The sequence below is a fragment of the Mustelus asterias genome, chromosome 2 (genome assembly GCF_964213995.1).
Source record: "Mustelus asterias chromosome 2, sMusAst1.hap1.1, whole genome shotgun sequence".
In the NCBI taxonomy this organism is placed as follows: domain Eukaryota; kingdom Metazoa; phylum Chordata; class Chondrichthyes; order Carcharhiniformes; family Triakidae; genus Mustelus; species Mustelus asterias.
In genome coordinates this window covers 63,106,256-63,126,494 of record NC_135802.1, presented here as the reverse complement: position 1 = coordinate 63,126,494, position 20,239 = coordinate 63,106,256, and the positions used below count along the sequence as shown (strand labels likewise).

The 20,239-nt window shown below is 43.0% G+C and overlaps 1 protein-coding gene across 6 annotated transcripts in view; it reads left to right on the top strand.

Moving 5' to 3' along the window:
• tpk1 (thiamin pyrophosphokinase 1) overlaps positions 1-20,239 on the top strand; it is a 381,820-nt gene that overhangs the window by 126,265 nt on the left and 235,316 nt on the right. For all 6 annotated transcript variants that reach the window (XM_078236390.1, XM_078236382.1, XM_078236417.1 and 3 more), the window contains one exon: positions 10,259-10,328. In XM_078236390.1, the coding sequence (XP_078092516.1) occupies positions 10,259-10,328 (70 nt within the window). The remainder of the gene's footprint in view (positions 1-10,258; positions 10,329-20,239) is intronic.

The window sequence follows — 20,239 nt, the reverse complement described above, 5'->3', positions numbered from 1 at the left end:
GTGAGTCTAACCTCAGTGGTTGGTAAGCTGATGGAGAAGAGCCTGAGGGACAAGATTTATGAGCATTTAGAGAGGTTTAGTATGCTCAAGAATACTCAGCACGGCTTTGTCAAAGGCAGATCGTGCCTCACGAGCCTGGTGGAGTTCTTCGAAAATGTGACTAAACACATTGACGAAGGGAAAGCGGTAGATGTGGTTTATATGGATTTTAGCAAGGCATTCAATAAGGTCCCCCATGCAAGGCTTCTAGAAAAAGTGAGAGGGCATGGGATCCAAGGGGCTGCTGCCCTGTGGATCCAGAACTGGCTTGCCCAAAGGAGGCAGAGAGTGGGTATAGATGGGTCTTTTTCTAAATGGAGGTCGGTCACCAGTGGTGTGCCCCAGGGATCTGTTCTGGGACCCTTGCTGTTTGTCATTTTCATAAATGACCTGGATGAGGAAGTGGAGGGATGGGTTGGTAAGTTTGCCGACGACACGAAGGTTGGTGGAGTTGTGGATAGTCTGGAGGGATGTCAGAATTTACAGAGGGACATAGATAGGATGCAAGACTGGACGGAGAAGTGGCAGATGGACTTCAACCCAGATAAATGCGTAGTGGTCCATTTTGGCAGCTCAAATGGGATGAAGGAGTACAATATAAAGGGAAAGACTCTTAGTACTGTAGAGGATCAGAAGGACCTTGGGGTCCGGGTCCATAGGACTCTAAAATCGGCCCCGCAGGTGGAGGAGGTGGTTAAGAAGGCGTATGGTGTGCTGGCCTTTATTAATCGAGGGATTGAGTTTAGGAGTCTGGGGATAATGATGCAGCTATATAAGACCCTCGTCAGACCCCACTTGGAGTACTGTGCTCAGTTCCCGTCGCCTCATTACAGGAAGGATGTGGAAAAGATTGAAAGGGTGCAGAGGAGATTTACAAGGATGTTGCCTGGATTGAGTGGCATGCCTTATGAGGATAGGCTGAGGGAGCTCGGTCTTTTCTCCTTGGAGAGACGTAGGATGAGAGGAGACCTAATAGAGGTATATAAGATGTTGAGAGGCATAGATCGGGTGGACTCTCAGAGGCTTTTTCCCAGGGTGGAAATGGCTGCTACGAGAGGACACAGGTTTAAGCTGCTGGGGGTACGTACAGGGGAAATGTTAGGGGTAAGTTTTTCACACAGAGGGTGGTGGGCGAGTGGAATCGGCTGCCGTCAGTGATGGTGGAGGCAAACTCAATAGGTTCTTTTAAGAGACTCCTGGATGAGTACATGGGACTTAATAGGATGGAGCGTTATAGGTAGGCCTAAAAGGTAGGGATATGTTCGGCACAACTTGTGGGGCCGAAGGGCCTGTTTTGTGCTGTAGTTTTTCTATGTTTCTAAGGCGGCCTTCACGACACATGACAACGCAGAATCGCTGAGCAGAAACTGATAGCCAAGTTCCACACACATGAGGACAGCCTCAACCGGGATCTTGGGTAAATGTCACACTATCTGTAACCCCCATGACTTGCCTGGGCTTGCAAAATCTCACTAACTGTCCTGACTGGAGACAATACACATCTCTTTAACCGGTGCTTAACCCTCTTTCCACTCACATTGTCTGTACCTTTAAGACTTGATTACCTGTAAAGACTCGCATTCCAACTATTATCTTGTAAATTGAGTTTGTGTCTTTATATGCCCTGTTTGTGAATACAAGTCCTCACTCAGCTGAAGAAGGTGTTGTGAGACTTCTTACTGTGCTCACCCAAGTCCAACGCCGGCATCTCCACATCACAAATTTACTTGCCACTTATCAGCCCAAGTCTCAATGTTGTCTCGGGCAATGATTGTGTCAGTGTCTGAGGTGTTGTGAATTGTACTGAATGCTGTCCAATCAGCAGCTAACAACCCACTTCTGACCTTATGATTGAAGGAAGGTTATTGATGAAGCAGCTGAAGATGATTAGACCAGTTGGGCTTGATGTTTGGATAAGTCTATAACAGATAAAGAAATGACAGAGGAAAACCCAAATGGTGGAAAGCTTTAAACGCCAGAGATCCAAATGTACCATTTTGTCCCTCAAGCATAATGCAACATTTACCACGACATGTCTCAAAATGTTCATATACTATATCTCAATACTTTGCTTCAATATTTACAAAAGGGATGCATTTTTGATGGGATGCAAGTCATTAGGTGGTTAAGAGCAAGACAATACAGTTAATATATTAAAGTATTAGCAAAGTTGGCTAAACTAAAGGAATACTAAGAATGTCAAAAATCCAAACATATGGAGGGAATTTATTTTTGAATTTGTTCATGAAATTTGGGCAGTGCTAGTTAGTCTTTATTGTCCATCTCTAATTGTCCTTGAGAAGTTGACGGTGAGCCACTTTATTGATTAGTTATGGTCTGTGTGGTGTAGGTACACCCACAATGCTGGTCGGTATAGGAGTTCCAAGATTTTGATCTAACGGCGATTTAGGAATAGGAATATATTTTTGGAGTCGGGCTGAAGGGAGTCACAGGTTTCCAAAGTGCTGTTGAAGAAGCATTGATGAGTTGTTGTAGTGAATTTAATAGATTGCATGCGCTGTAGCCATTAAGCATCAGTGTGGAGGAAGTAAATGCTTAAGATAATGGATGGAGTGGAAATGTGGAAAGAAAATACTGGAGGCTCCAAAAATTGTACTTCAGGATTGTGTTGAGAATGGAAATAATGTAAGGATATTAGAGAAAGGAGCAAGAGAAGACCATTTGGCCCTTCAAGCCTGCTCCCACAATTCAATAAGATCCTTGCTGATTTTGAACTCCATTTTCCTGCTTGACCCCTACACACACACTGATTCCATTAGAGTCCAAAACTTTATAGTTTTCAGCTCTGAATAAACTCAACTACTGAGTATTCACAGCTTTCTGGGATGGAACATTTTACAGATTTGGAATCCTGAGTGAAGAAATGTCTCAACTCAGTCCTAAATGACAAATGCCTCATCTTGAGACTGTGCTCCTTCATTCTTCAATCAGAGAAATAGCCTCTCAACATCTATCCTCTCAAGCCTTCTCAGAATTTTAAGTGTTACATGAGTGATCACCTCTTTCTTCTGAACTTCAGTGAGCATAGGGCCATTGAACTCAATCTTTCCTCATAGCCACCCTCGCACCAGTGTCTGGTGAAACTTTGTTGTACACCCTTTAAGGCAAATATATCCCTTGTGAAGTACAGAGACCAAAACTGTATGCTGTATTCTCGATGTGGTCTTGTCAAAGGTCTGTACAATTGCAACACAGCTTTATAAGTCTTGTGCAGTCGTGAATGTAGCCCAGTCTATCAATGTAGCACAAATCCGCCTCCCATCCACTGACGCTGTCTACACTTCCCACTGCCTCAGAAAAGCAGCCAGCATAATTAAGGACCCCACACAGCCCGGACATTCTCTCTGCCACCTTCTTCTGTTATGAAAAGGATACAAAAGTCTGAGGTCACATACCAACCGACTCAAGAACAGCTTTTTCCCTGCTGTCATCAGACTTTTGAATGGACTTACCTTGCATTAAGTTGATTTTCCTCTACACCCTAGCTCTGACTGTAACACTACATTCTGCATCTTTTTTTTCCTTCTCTAAGAACAGTAAGAAGTCTAACAACACCAGATCCACCAAATATCAACCAACACAACTACCTCGATCCATTCTCTATGAACAGTATGCTTTGTCTGTATAGCGCACAAGAAACAATACTTTTCACTGTATACTAATACATGTTGACAATAATAAATCAAGTCAAAAACCCCTTTGCAATAAAGGACAGCATACCATTTACCCTTCTGCACCTGCATATTAATGTTCCATGTCTTGGATATAGGAACACCCAAATCTCTCAACACCAGTATTTAATCATTTTCCACCATTTAAAAAATGTTTTTAATTAAGTGTTCTTCTATTATCTTTTTTTCTTCCTCCCAATGTGAATATTATCCTCCATCTGTCACCACCTTACTCTCCTACCTAGTTTCATATCACCAACAAACTTGGATACATTACACTCAACCCCTTGTAAACGAGTAATATAAATTGGGCATGTGTTAGAGGACTAGAAAGTTTTTTTAAAAATTTATTTATTAGTCACAAGTAGGCTTACATTCACACTGCAATGAAGTTACTGTGAAAATCCCCTAGTCGCCACACTCCGGTGCCTGTTTGGGTACACTGAGGGAGAATTTAGCATGGCCAATTCACCTAACCTGCACAACTTTGGACTGTGGGAGGAAACCGGAGCACCCGGAGGAAACCCACGCAGACATGGGGAGAACGTGCAAACGCCACACAAGACAGTGACCCAAGCTGGGAATCGAACCCAGGTCCCGGCACTGTTGCTGGTTGAGAAAATTTAAAAACATTTAATAAAAGTTAAAATGGTTAAGTACTTTAAAGAGAAAATTATGAGAAGCAGCCAAAAAAGACTGCAGAATGAACAATGGTGCTTGACAAGCATAATGGAGTTCCCCTCTTGTATTATTTTGATCTTAGAAAACAAAAAGCATTTTCTGTGACTTTGCAAATCCGTATCTTCTGAACTTTCTTTCCTATTTCAACTACTGTTTGTGTTGTGTAAAATCATCATGAACACTTTACATGGAGAGTTTAAAGAATCTTACTCGTATTCTAATGCATTTTGTAAAAACAAAGCAAAGCCTTTTTTTTGTTAGTCAGATTGTGCACATCTGGCATCATTATACTTCAAATGTGTCCCATTATTTGTTTACTTGTATTCAAACACCCTGAGGCACAAACTATCATTTCTGACACTGAGCAATTTATTAGCTAATTGAAAGAATGTTTCAACAATAATTAACAGAGTGGGTGAAAAGACAACCTAGAGGCAGTAACCACCATCGAGAAGAGTGGGTGAAAATAGGACCCGGAGGCAGCAAACGCCACCGAGAAAAGTGAGGTAAAGAGGACCTAGAGATTTTAACCACCAATAGAATTCAATGTAATTTGGACAAGTTGAGTGAGTGGGCAAATACATAGCAAATGCAATATAATGTGCATAAACCTGAGATCATCCACTTTGGTAGCAAAAACATGAAGACATTATAATCTGAATAGCTACAAATTAAGAGTGGGGAATGTGCAACGGGACCTTCCTGTCCTCGGTCCCTGTCACTGAATGTAAGCATGCAGTTGCAGCAGGTGTTAAGGAAGGCAAATAGTATGTTGGTCTTCACAGTAAAATGATTTGATTACAGGAGCAGCGATGTCTTGCTGCAATTACAGTAAGAAGTTTAACAACACCAGGTTAAAGTCCAAAAGGTTTATTTGGTAGCAAAAGCCACACAAGCTTTCGGAGCTCCAAGCCCCTTCTTCAGGTGAGTGGGAACTCTGTTCACAAACAGGGCATATAAAGACACCGACTCAATTTACATGAATAATGGTTGGAATGCGAATACTTACAGCTAATCGAGTCTTTAAGATAGAAACAATGTGAGTGGAGAGAGCATCAAGACAGGCTAAAAAGATGTGTATTGTCTCCAGACAAGACAGCCAGTGAAACTCTGCAGGTCCAGGCAAGCAGTGGGGGTTACAAATAGTGTGACATGAACCCAATATCCCGGTTGAGGCCGTCCTCGTGTGTGCGGAACTTGGCTATCAGTTTCTGCTCAGCGACTCTGCGCCGTCTTGCTGTCTTGTCTGGAGACAATATCTTTTTAGCCTGTCTTGATGCTCTCTCCACTCACGTTGTTTGTATCTTAAAGACTTGATTAGCTGTAAGTATTCGCATTCCAACCATTATTCATGTAAATTGAGTCTGTGTCTTTATATGCTCTGTTTGTGAACAGAATTCCCACTCACCTGAAGAAGGGGCTTGGAGCTCCGAAAGCTTGTGTGGCTTTTGCTACCAAATAAACCTGTTGGACTTTAACCTGGTGTTGTTAAACTTCTTACTGTGTTTACCCCAGTCCAACGCCGGCATCTCCACATCATTGCTGCAATTATACAGGACCTTGGTGAGGCCACACCTGCAATATTGTATGCAGTTGAGATGGTGGGACTGACGTAAGAGGAGAGATTGAGTCAGTTAGGATTATTTTCATTGGAGTTCAGAAGGATGAGACGGAATCCCATAGAAACCTATAAAATTCTGACAGGACTAGACAGGTTCGATGCAGGAAGGAAGTTCCCATTGGTGGGGGCGTCCAGAACCAGGAGTCTAAGGATACAGGATAATAATCCTTTTAGGATTGAGATGAGGAGAAATTTGCTACCACAGAAAGCAGTTAAGGCCAAAGCACCATATCTTTTCAAGAAGGAATTAAATATAGCTCTTGGGTGAAGGGGATCAAAGGAGGCAGGTAGGATCAGGCTATTGAGTTGGATGATCAGCCATGATCATAATTAATGGTGGAGCAGACTCAAAGGGCCGAATGGACTGCCCGTGCTCCTATTTTCTGTATTTCTAATAGTAACTTATTTATGTGAAGTGTGTGCTCTAACTTAGTCTCATTACTACTCCAAAACATTAAAAAATAGGGTAACTGTATTCACTGAAAGTCTTGTGAAGTGACAGCAGATATCTTGTGACTTTATAATAACCTTTGTTTTATCCGTAGCTTAACATATCACAATCAACCATCTTGTTAAATGTGGAAATATTAGACTATGTGAAATTAGGGTTATATAATTGTATGACAGTGAATTACACAGCAATTATTTGTCATTGAGCAATAAGCTTGGCTACAGGTGTATCCACTTTCAGTCCATCAGCCTAGTAGTGACAGTGATGGCATCTAATCACACTGAGCTCTTTTATAATTAAGAGAGACAGAAAAACTGAATTTTTTTTCAAGAGGGTCACTGAAGTTACATGAAAACTTTGATTGTATTGCCTCTTTAGAATGGGTTGCATGCATGAAAAACTTCATTTAAATACCTAAATATGTGTGTGATAGAATGCAAGAGGGGATGGGAGAACAATTTATCGTTTAGCCTATCGAGTTAATTCCATCTATAGACTTTGTACAATTTTCCCCACAATGGACTCAGCTCAATTTGTTTAATTTATATTTTCTACTAAATTTTCTCATTTGGAACAGAACCAACCCGCAGGCAAAACCTTCAAGAGGGTAAAGTCACAGATATTTATTTAACCTGTAGTACTAAGATAGCTAGGAAAGGTTCAAAATGTCAGCGTAACATTATATTTGTGCTAGTCAACTTTGACCAAATTGCATTTTCAAGTGCCCAGCAGCAAGGTTTTCCAAGAAGTATTTTATTACAGAAGTTTAGGCTAACCTGAATAAACTTAAACTCCATTCTTAATCAGCTTTTCATCCTGCCTTGACAAGAGTTAATCAACGCAGCAGCTGAGTTGTTGGAATTCTGTTCTACTCAGTTGAGAAATAAAATTGCTCTGATCTGTAGTCATGCTGAGACTAATACTTGTATTTTCTACTTCTGTAATCAATTTAAGTACCTTGCATCTATATCTGCAATGCCCCGCTTTTTAAATCATATTTTTTCTTTTCCCAGTATAATTTTCTTTAACAATTTTACTTCCCTGTCTCTTGCCCTGAAGGTATTGATTACTTGCTGGGGACAGTTCCACAGATGTTGATTGTCCTCTGAAATTTCAGCCCAAATTGGTCATTATTCATGTCTGAGTCTTGACAGGATTTTCAACTGTGGGTTACAATCCAACCACGTTCTAATTAATTTCTGTTCCCTTTCATATTTGGCACTTAAAAGGAATTTGTTATTATGAGAAAACTATAAAAGATAGAAATTCAGCTGATTTTGTCTAACTCTCGGCTAAGTGTGCAGTGTACCAATACTCTTGCACCTGTGTTGATCTAATGGACTTGAGGTGAATTCTTTAAACGTGGCACTTGTATTTGCAATTTAGATGCAAATAAAATCATCAATCATCTCAATGAATATAATAATCATAAATCAAGCTTGAGTGGACAGTGGAGGTTCTAGCATCTTTTGTTTATGTTTAAGCATGAAAAATGATGCTTGCATTAATTAAAGTTTCAGAATCCCATAACATATTTTATATTTTGGTGGAACTCATTTAAAATATCCATCATTTGAAAAAGAGAAAGAGAAAAAAAAGTCATTTTGTTTGAAAATGCCAAATTTTACCTTGTTATTCTCTTGCAAATCTGAAGTTTTGAATTTAGGTTTATTTATTAGTTTCACTAGTATGTTTACATTAACACTGCAGTGAAGTTATTGTGAAAATCCCCTGGTCAGCACACTCCGGCGCCTGTTCGGGTACACTGAGGGAGAATTTAGCGTGGCCAATGCACCTAACCAGCACGTCTTTTCGACTGTGGGAGCACCCGGACAAAACCCATGCAGACACAGGGAGAACGTGCAGATTCCGCACAGACAGTGACCCAAGCTGGGAATCGAACTTCTGTGAGGCAGCAGTGCTAACCACCGTGCCACCATGTGTGATTTGTGCAAGATTGTTAAATCTTTTCATTTAAAATGGCATGCAGAAAGCTAGCATTAAAAACAAATTCAGGAACTTGGAAGAGAATTCCAAGTTTTGGAACCTAAGGTAAGTTACTTGTGCCAAGTACTGAAGGCTGCTTATGAATTGCAAAATGCATCACAATCAGAGCTCTCATCAAGAGTAGGAAAGGGATAAGGGAAGTTGGGGGAAGAAAAAAAACAAAACCACATTTTGAGGCTGGGAGCTCATCATTTGAGGTATTTAACTTCACCTCTAGTCCATGTAGTGATGAGCTAAATGCTGTAAATACATAACCAGTAACAAAATGTAGGTGAGTTACAGCCAGTGAGGGAAGAGCTGATCAAAGATAATGGCTAATTTGTTTATGTTTCGAGCTCCACATTTCCATTAACCCCCGATAACCTTTGATTCCCTTACCTAACAAGACTTTATCTATCTCTGCCTTTAAAATATTCAGTGACTCCACTTTCACGGCCTCTCCTCAATTGCCCTTAAGTGATGAGCTGCCTACTTGAACCTCTGCAGTCCATATAGTGTATTGTCCCCCACAGTGCTGTTGAGAAGAGAGTCTATGTTTTTGACTCCTTGTCAGGATGATTGTGGCTTGGAGGGGAACTTGTAGTGGTGGTGTACCCATGCATCTGCTGCCCTAGTCTGTCTAGGTAGAAAGAGTTCATGGGCTTGGAAGGTACTGGCGAAGGAGGCCTGGCAGATTACTGTGGGGTTGCACAGTGGCACAGTGGTTAGCTCTGCTGCCTCACAGTGCCAGGGACCCAGGTTCAATTCTCAGCTTGGGGTCACTATCTGTGCAGATTGTATTGGAGATTTTTGAGGATGCAACAAGTCAGGCAGATAAATGGGGATCCTTGTAAATGTGGTGAATTTGGATTCTCAGAAGGCATTTACTAAGATCTCACATCAAAGGTTACTACAAAAGCTAAGATTCAATGGTGTAAGGGGAAACACATTAGCATGGATAAAGGATTAATAAACTAACAAGAAGCAGATAGGAGGGATAAGTGGGTCTTTTTCTAGTTGGCAAGCTTGCTATGAAATCCATTCATTCTGTGTCTGGTTGCCATGTAATCTTGTAGTCTGTGGAGATTGTAATATTTAAGGTATAGGATGGGACACTGCTTGTTACATTACTTCTTGCCTCCCAACAAGGATGGAGTGTTGTGATAAGGCACTGGAACAGTTCAAGGCTCAGTGAACAAACAGTCTGAGTTAGTCAGTCTGTCAGCCAGCAAGTGTCCCAGGTCAGGGACAAAAACAAGGAACAGCAACAAGTCTTAGGTAAGTTTAAAGAGCAGAGAAACAGGCTACAAATTAGAATGTCTGGGTGGGTTGTTAAGAAAGCTTTGGAATCCATAATTGGTCATATCTGTCATTTATTGTGTACTTTGCTGTGTCCAACCACAATTTGCCTGTTCATTCACATGTACTCATACTTACCCTTAATATTAGAATATAAGATGGATATTGTAAATTTGCTTTATATTTCTGAACTTTGTGATGGATTGACACCTCACACTGTGCATTTTTCTAAAATACAAATATTTTAAATCTGGACCTTGGCTGGGCAAGATCCTTAACATGGTTGAAACTATATCCCTCTGTAGCCCCAGAACAAAATAAGCCACTTTGTTATCTCTGAGGAGCCACTAATGATCACCTGGGATCTGCACAGCCCAAATTGCTGCCCTCTTTGTATTTGATCGTATCGTACAAAGCTTCTGTTTCCAAAAGTTGAAAGTAAAGTTGCTGATGTTCACCTTTGGTTTATTCTTCTGTTTGTTTTTGAAGCTGTTGTTCGCGCATGTGCTGATGGTGGAGCAAATCGACTTTATGAGCACACCGAAGGAAGACGGGAAAGGTAAATCCATCAACTGCCCCTTTATTTCTTTTTAGCAATCTGCTGTAGAAGTATGTTTAATGACTAGTTGTCCAATCTTTCAAAAATAAAGAAATATTCTTGTGTGAAAGTAATTCAGCACTGATCATTATCTGTAAAGGAAACACTGAGGACAGGCCAGGGGCCTTTTTCTCCAATAACTTTCTTCACAAGGTCATAGAATCCTTCATAGAAATCATAGAAACCCTACAGGACAGAAAGAGGCCATTCGGCCCATCGAGTCTGCACCGACCACAAACCCATCCAGGCCCTACCCCCATATCCCGACATATTTACCCACTAATCCCTCTAACCTACGCATCTCAGGACTCTTAAGAGCAATTTTTAGCATGGCCAATCAACCTAACCCGCATATCTTTGGACTGTGGGAGGAAACCGGAGCACCCGGAGGAAACCCACGCAGACACGAGGAGAATGTGCAAATTCCACACAGATAGTGACCCAAGCCGGGAATCGAACCCAGGTCCCTGGAGCTGTGAAGCAGCAGTGCTAACCACTGTGCTACCGTGCCGCCCCAAACAGTGCAGAAGGGGGACATTCGGCCCATTGAGTCTGCACCAACAGCAATCCCACTCGAGCCCTATCCCCGCAAACCAATGTATTTACCCTGTACTAAGGGGCAATTTAGTATGGCTAATCCACCTATACCACATATCTGTGGGAGGAAACCAGAGCACCCGATGGAAACCCACGCAGATGAGGAGAATGTATGAAAGTTGGCATCAGTACTCACAGATAACACTCACTGTTGTCATGGGTGATGAACACAGACAACCTGATGAATGTTCATATTTCCACAGCTTTTAAAATATTTGAGTGCACAAGCTTAAAGAATTTTTTTCCTTCACTCGAGAACAATTTTCACTTTAGCTGTAAGTGTATTAAGTATATGCCAACAGTTGGGAGTAGGATAGGGATGGTGTGGGGAAAGCAGATGCATCTAGAACTGAGCACAAAATAAAGAGTATAAAATAGTGTTAAACAAAATAAAGAGCATAGAGTATTGTCAAACAAATTAAAGACTATAAAGAAGTCAGACAAAATGTGTATAAAGTAGTGTCAAACAAAATAGAGTATAAATAGTATTAAACAAAATAAAGAGTATAAAATAGTGTCAAACAAAATAAAGAGTATGAAATACTGTGGAAGAAAATAGTATATAAAATACTGTGAAACAAAATAGAGTATAAAATTGTATTATACAAATTAAAGCGTTTAAAATAGTGTCAAACAAAACAAAAACATATAAATTAGTATTAAAATAAAGTGTATGAAGTAGCATTAAATGAATAAAGTCTGTTTGCATTTTAATTGCTAATTAGGGGAATTCTTAATTTACAGAATTTAAAATGAGGTATAACAGGCAGTGGTGCCAGTCCTGTCTGCCAAGTCAGAAACTGCTGGAAGTGCACAGAGAGACAATTACCCTCTGTAAGATAAAGATAGGTTATTAAGTCATGTTTTGATATGACAGGTACTGATTGATTGGTTTATTTCCAGCATTTTCTTTCCGATTTGTACCTTATCCTCTTTATTTTTTCATCTGCTATTCCAATAATTACATTGAATGAAAAATTCTTAAGGAATGGTATGATTTTAAAATATATTTTCTATTCCCTTATTGCTGTAGAATAACAAAAATTCTTGCTAAAAATAGAAATTAAGTTTCCAGAGAACACCGTAACGCAACGAGTATTTTCTAAAACTGCAGGCCAATCTCTGGAACTACACTATACCTCCTGATTCTAACTGGGAAGAGTTATTTGAACAAGTAATGTTTCCTCCAAATTGTGTTGTTGCTGCCATTTTTTGGCTGTGAGAAAGGGAAGGGGCCAGTACTCCACTCAGTAAATGGTTAATTCCTATGAATTTGCACAAATATTCTTATCAACAATGATCATCAGCAACTTATGGTTTGATGGAATGTATTTATGTTCTCTTTATTTATTTTTAAGAACTTTAAACACACCATTTGAAATTTGACCTTGCTTTAATATTACTCCGGCAATCTGGCACAATTTACTTGCTTCCAACTGTTGCAATCTTCCTGTTTTATCTATCACTTTATAATGTGCAGAATGTTTGTAATTTTATATTGTGGCGTTTCCCTCGCTCAATTGTTGCAAAATTTTAAAATTGCTTGTCCGACACAGCACGGTAGCACAGTGGTTAGCACTGCTGCTTCACAGCTCCAGGGACCTGGGTTCGATTCCCGGTTTGGGTCACTGTCTGTGTGGAGTTTGCACATTCTCCTCGTGTCTGCGTGGGTTTCCTCCGGGTGCTCCGGTTTCCTCCCACAGTCCAAAGGTGTGCTGGTTAGGTTGATTGGCCATGCTAAAATTGCCCTTAGTGTCCTGAGATGCGTAGGTTAGCGGGATTAGTGGGTAAATATGTAGGGATATGGGAGTGGGGCCTGGGTGGGATTGTGGTCGGTGCAGACTCAATGGGCCGAATGGCCTCTTTCTGTACTGTAGGGATTCTATGATTTCTATGACAGCCAATAGTGAATGAGCAGGAATGAGCTTCAGTTAACTATTGGGAACACCAACACCATTGTCTTTGGTTTCTGCCACAAACTTTGTTCCCCAGCCACGAACTCCATCCTCTTACTCACAACTGACTGAAACTGAACCAGATGGTTCACAATCTGGATGGCATATTTGGTGCAAGAAGTGCTTCTGATCACATATTCGTGCCACCATGAAGACCATCTATTTCCACCTCCACACTCTTGCTGCCCTACCTTAACTCATCAGCTACCAAAACACTCATCTGTGCCTTTTGTCCGTTCTAGATTTAATGATTCCAGCACTCTCCTGGCTGGTCTTCCACGTTCCACCCTTCCTAAATTTGAGCTCATCCAGACCTCTACAGCCTGTGTGTCTTAACTGACATCAAGTCATCTTCACCTATAACCTATGTGCTCTTTGACCTTTGTTGGCTCCTGAGGAAGCAAAATTTCAATATTAAAATCCTTATCCTTGTCTTCAAATTCCTTTGTGGCCTGACCCTCCCTGTCATTGTATTTGCTGCAGCCCAACTGCACTCAGAAATATCTGCGCTCTGTCATAGAATTCCTACAGTGCAGAAGGAGGCCATTCAGCCCATCGAGTCTGCACCAACCGCAATCCCACCCAGGCCCCATTCCCGTAACTCCACATATTTACACTGCTAATCCCCATGATGCTACAGTCAATTTAGCATGGTCAATCAACTAAACCTGCATAACCTTGGACTGTGGGAGGGAACCGGAGCACCCAGAGGAAACCCACGCAGTCACGAGGAGAATGTGCAAACTCCACACATACAGTGACCCGAGGCTGGAATTGAATCTGGGTCCCTGGCGCTATGAGGCAGCAGTGCTGACCACTGTGTTATCTGGCCTCTTGAGCAATCTTGATCCCTTTGGTAGCTCATGCCTTCTGTTGCCTGTGCCTGAAGTTCTGGAATTCCCTGCCTGAACCTCTCATATCGCCATCTCTCTTTCTTTAAGCTGCTGCTTGTATCCTACTTCTTTAACGAAGCATTTTGCTCTCTGTCCTCTTGTCGTGTTTTGCGGCTCGGTGTCAAAAGTTTTTTATAATGCTCCTGCGAAGTACTTTGGACACTTTGTTTCATTGAAAGCACTATGTAATAGCAAGTTGTTGTTGCCTCTTTCATGTTTAGTTACTCTTAGAACAAAGTTTAGAGTCAAATCACTGAAAATTCAAATGATTTTGCGATTGGAACAGAAGCATAGAGCGAAGAATAGCATCGTAATGGTCCAAGCAGATTTCTGACATATTCCTGATACAATCCCCAAACCTATCTGTTAATAAAACTGATCAGATAGATTTGCATTAATGCCAATTTAGGGACAAAATATTTGTGATGGCCTGTGTGCTTTTGGGAAAATGTATATTTTATGATGGTCCCTTTGAGAACTAGCTTTGTCTAGGAGATGATTACTGGTAAAACACATTGCTTCCTGTAACTGGTCCTGTGTGTCTTAACTGACATCAAGTCATCTTCACCTATAACCTGTGTGCTCTTTGACCTTTGTTGGCTCCTGAGGAAGCAAAATTTCAACATTAAAATCCTTATCCTTGTCTTCAAATTCCTTTGTGGCCTGACCCTCCCTGTCATTGTATTTGCTCCAGTCCAACTACACTCAGAAATATCTGCGCTCTGTCATAAAATCATAAAATCCCTACAGTGCAGAAGGAGGCCGTTCAGTCCATCGAGTCTGCACCAACCGCAATCCCACCCAGGCCCCATTCCCGTAACTCTACATATTTACACTGCTAATCCCCATGACGCTACAGTCAATTTAGCATGGTCAATCAACTTAACCTGCATATCTTTGGACTGTGGGAGGGAACCGGAGCACCCAGAGGAAACCCACGCAGTCACTGTGACCAAGGTGCCTGGGAAACATACAATCGAAAAAGGGTCAACCGGAAGTTAATAATAGGGGGGAATAGACTGTGTGTGTGTGTCTGTTTTCAGGCAGTTTTATTTTTTGAGTTTAGAACAAATCGGTTGCAGAGTAGGAAAAATCTCTTTCTGGCGGAATCTACTTGAAATTCTGAGTGTTAACATAGAACATAGAAAGCCACAGCACAAACAGGCCCTTCGGCCCACAAGTTGCGCTGATCATATCCCTACCTCTAGGCCTATCTATAGCCCTCAATCCCATTAAATCCCATGTACTCATCCAGAAGTCTCTTAAAAGACCCCAACGAGTTTGCCTCCACCACCATCGACGTCAGCCGATTCCACTCACCCACCACCCTCTGAGTGAAAAACTTACCCCTGACATCTCCTCTGTACCTACCCCCCAGCACCTTAAACCTGTTTCCTCTCGTAGCAACCATTTCAGCCCTTGGAAATAGCCTCTGAGAGTCTACCCTATCCAGACCTCTCAACATCTTGTAAACCTCTATCAGTTCACCTCTCATCCTTCGTCTCTCCAGGGAGAAGAGACCAAGCTCCCTCAACCTATCCTCATAAGGCATGCCCCCCAATCCAGGCAACATCCTTGTAAATCTCCTCTGCACCCTTTCAATGGCTTCAACATCTTTCCTGTAATGAGGTGACCAGAACTGCGCGCAGTACTCCAAGTGGGGTCTAACCAGGGTCCTATAAAGCTGCAGCATTATCTCCCGACTCCTAAACTCAATCCCTCGATTAATGAAGGCTAGTACGCCGTACGCCTTCTTGACCGCATCCTCCACCTGCGAGGCCGATTTAAGAGTCCTATGGACCCGGACCCCAAGGTCCTTCTGATCCTCTACACTGCTAAGAATGGTACCCTTCATATTATACTGCTGCTTCATCCCATTGGATCTGCCAAAATGGATCACTACACACTTATCCGGGTTGAAGTCCATCTGCCACTTCTCCGCCCAGTCTTGCATTCTATCTATGTCTCGCTGCAACTTCTGACATCCCTCCAAACTATCCACAACACCACCTACCTTGGTGTCGTCAGCAAACTTACCAACCCATCCCTCTACTTCCTCATCCAGGTCATTTATGAAAATGACAAACAGCAAGGGTCCCAGAACAGATCCCTGGGGCACTCCACTGGTCACTGACCTCCATGCAGAGAAAGACCCCTCCACAGCCACTCTCTGCCTTCTGCAGGCAAGCCAGTTCTGGATCCACAAGGCAGCAGCCCCTTGGATCCCATGCCCTCTCACTTTCTCAAGAAGTCTTGCATGGGGGACCTTATCGAACGCCTTGCTGAAGTCCATATAGACCACATCCACCGCTCTTCCTTCGTCAATGTGTTTGGTCACATTTTCAAAGAACTCAACCAGGCTCGTAAGGCACGACCTGCCCTTGACAAAGCCGTGCTGACTACTTTTGATCATACTAAACTTCTCTAGATGATCATAAATCCTGTCTCTCAGGATCCTCTCCATCAACTTACCAACCACTGAGGTTAGACTCACCGGTCGGTAATTTCCCGGGCTGTCCCTGTTCCCTTTCTTGAATATAGGGACCACATCTGCAATCCTCCAATCCTCCGGAACCTCTCCCGTCTCCATCGACGATGCAAAGATCATCGCCAAAGGCTCCGCAATCTCCTCCCTCGCCTCCCACAGTAACCTGGGGTACATCCCATCCGGTCCCGGCGACTTACCAACCTTGATGCCATTCAATAGTTCCAACACATCCTCTTTCTTTATGTCCACATGCTCGATCCTTTCTGTCCACCGCAAACCAGCAGTACAACCACCCAGATCCCTTTCCACCGTGAATACCGAGGTAAAGTATTCATTAAGCACCTCCGCCATTTCTAACGGTTCCGCACAAACTTTTCCCCCTTCACCTTTTAAGGGTCCTATGCCTTCACATCTCATCCTTTTACTCTTGACATATTTGTAGAAAGCCTTGGGATTCTCCTTAATCTTACCCGCCAAGGTCTTCTCATGACCCCTTCTCGCTCTCCTAATTTCCTTCTTAAGCTCCTTCCTACATCGCGTATACTCCTCTAAATCCTTAACACCTCCTAGCTCTCTGAACCTTCTGTACGCCTCTCTTTTCTTATTCACCAGGTTCATCACAACCTTCGTGCACCACGGTTCCCGTACCCTACCAACACCCCCCTGTCTCATCGGAACGTTGTCATGCAGAGCTCCAGACAAACATTCCTTGAAAATCCTCCACTTTCCTTCGGTACTTTTCCCCAAGAATGCCTCCTTCCAATTTACCCGTCTACTTTCCTCCCTGATGACACTGTATTTCCCTTTACTCCAGAGAAACACTTTCCTAGCCTGCCTGATCCTATCTCTTTCCAATGCTATCGTGAAGGAGATAGAATTATGATCGCTATCCCCAAGATGCTCACCCACCGAGAGATCCTCCACCTGTCCAGGTTCATTAGCCAGCACCAGATCAAGTACAGCCTCTCCTCTAGTAGGCTTATCCACATACTGTGTCAGGAAACTCTCCTGGACACACCTAACAAACTCCTCTCCATCCAAACCCCTAGCCCTAGGGATATTCCAATCTATGTTTGGGAAATTAAAATCTCCCATCACGACAACTCTGTTATTCCTACATCTCTCCAGGATCTGTTTCCCCATCTGCTCCTCAACATCTCTGTTACTATTGGGCGGCCTATAGAAAACACCCAGCAACGTTACCGACCCCTTCCTGTTCCTAACCTCCACCCACAGAGACTCCGTAGTCAATCCCTCCACGGCGTCCACCTTCTCTACAGCCGTGACACTATCCCTGATCAACAGTGCCACTCCCCCCCCTCTCTTGCCTCCCTCCCTGTCCTTCCTGAAACATCTAAAACCCGGCACCTGAAGCACCCAGTCCTGTCCCTGAGACATCCAAGTCTCCGTAATGGCCACCACATCACAATTCGAAGCAGCAATCCACGCTCTAAGCTCATCCACTTTATTCACTACACTCCTGGCATTAAAATAGACACATCTCAGACCTTCAGCCTGAGCACTTCCCTTCTCCATCACTCGTCTAACCTCCCTCTTACCCTGTGTTGAGTGAAAGGGTTTAAAAGCCTTGGTAATGGAAGAGTTCCACTAACAGTGAGTTGGAATTCTGGGATGGCCAAGCTCAGAGAAAACAGTTTGAGATGGAAAACTCCAGAGTTAAAGAATATTAAAACAAAGAGAGTTCTCACCCGAGGTGGCAACACTTAAAACATTAGCCGAAACCTGTGATGAACTGGGAGTCTGCAACTGTGGGATGGTTGGAGGAGATTCAATGGGAAACCTTGCTGGAAGGCCCAGGAAATCTCAATGCTTATATGAATCTTCAAAATATTACTCAGACCAAGTGATCTTCCAATTTTTAGCAAGTATCTGACCTGAGTTGTTGAGGGTGTAAATAAAATGTGTGCAGAAGGAAATTTGAGTTAAAAAGTTTGATTTGGAGCTTAACTAACTGTTCATTGTATCTTTAATGTAACTGAATATTTAAGATAGAGTGCAATTTTTAGTAATTATGTCCTTTGATTTCCTTTTAGTAAAATTCTTTTGATTTAAACCATGAAGCTTGTGGCTTCATTCTTTTTGTAATACCTGAGGTTTTCAGGTTTCCAGGAAAAGGGTCCACAGTGTATTATGGTTCAAATCTATTGAACTTCACCTGAATGTAGTACAGGAAAGTTGTGGCTTCCTTGTTCTTCACATTTTACTTTTAAAATACCTGTAAATAATGTACATTAAAGGCATATTGCCCCAGATAGCAACCATACCGAGCAGAGTTGCGAAAACAGTTCTTCACAAGTGGAAGGGAAATAGCAGCAAATTGCAGTATTCCAGAATGATCAAATCCACGTGCCCTTCAGAGGGACATTGATGTCACCAGCAAAGGTTCTGTTGGTAACGTTTGCTGGTACTCAAACAGAGGAAGCTTTGACAGCTGAAATGCAGAATTCTCGAATAAGTTCAATTTTTTTGCCTTTTTGGAAGTTGTCACTTTATCTATACTTATTTTCATTACAGACTTGAAAAGTTATATTTTAGCTGCCATATATTTGAGAAAATGAAACTTGTCACAGATAAAGCAGGCCGGAAGTGGAGTGAAGCAGAGTAAAGCAGGCCGAAAGTGGAGTGAAGCAGGCCAGGAGTGGAGTGAGGCAGAGTGAAGCAGGTCGGAAGTGGAGTGAGGCAGAGTGAAGCAGACTGGGAGTGGAGTGAAGCAGGCCGGGAGTGGAGTGAAGCAGGGTGAAGCAGACTGGGAGTGGAGTGAAGCAGGCCGGGAGTGGAGTGAAGCAGGGTGAAGCAGGCCGGGAGTGGAGTGAAGCAGAGTGAAGCAGGCCGGGAGTGGAGTGAAGCAGAGTGAAGCAGGCCGGGAGTGGAGTGAAGCAGAGTGAAGCAGACTGGGAGTGGAGTGAAGCAGACTGGGAGTGGAGTGAAGCAGACTGGGAGTGGAGTGAAGCAGACTGGGAGTGGAGTGAAGCAGACTGGGAGTGGAGTGAAGCAGACTGGGAGTGGAGTGAAGCAGACTGGGAGTGGAGTGAAGCAGACTGGGAGTGGAGTGAAGCAGACTGGGAGTGGAGTGAAGCAGACTGGGAGTGGAGTGAAGCAGACTGGGAGTGGAGTGAAGCAGACTGGGAGTGGAGTGAAGCAGACTGGGAGTGGAGTGAAGCAGACTGGGAGTGGAGTGAAGCAGACTGGGAGTGAAGTGAAGCAGACTGGGAGTGGAGTGAAGCAGGGTAAAGCAGGCTAGGAGTAGAGTGAAGCAGGGTAAAGCAAGCCGGGAGTGAGTGAAGGAGTGTGAAGCAGGCCGGGAGTGGAGTTAAGCAGGGTAAAGCAGGCTGGGAGTGGAGTCTTAGAACATAGAACAGTACAGCACAGAACAGGCCCTTTGGCCCACGATGTTGTGCCAAGCTTTATCTGAAACCAAGATCAAGCTATCCCACTCCCTATCATCCTGGTGTGCTCCATGTGCCTATCCAATAACCGCTTTAATGTTCCTAAAGTGTCTGACTCCACTATCACTGCAGGCAGTCCATTCCACACCCCAACCACTCTCTGCGTAAAGAACCTACCTCTGATATCCTTCCTATATCTCCCACCATGAACCCTATAGTTATGCCCCCTTGTAACAGCTCCATCCACCCGAGGAAATAGTCTTTGAATGTTCACTCTATCTATCCCCTTCATCATTTTATAAACCTCTATTAAGTCTCCCCTCAGCCTCCTCCGCTCCAGAGAGAACAGCCCTAGCTCCCTCAACCTTTCCTCATAAGACCTACCCTCCAAACCAGGCAGCATCCTGGTAAATCTTTCCAGCGCTTCCACATCCTTCTTATAGTGAGGTGACCAGAACTGCACACAATATTCCAAATGTGGTCTCACCAAGGCCCTGTACAGTTGCAGCATAACCCCACGGCTCTTAAACTC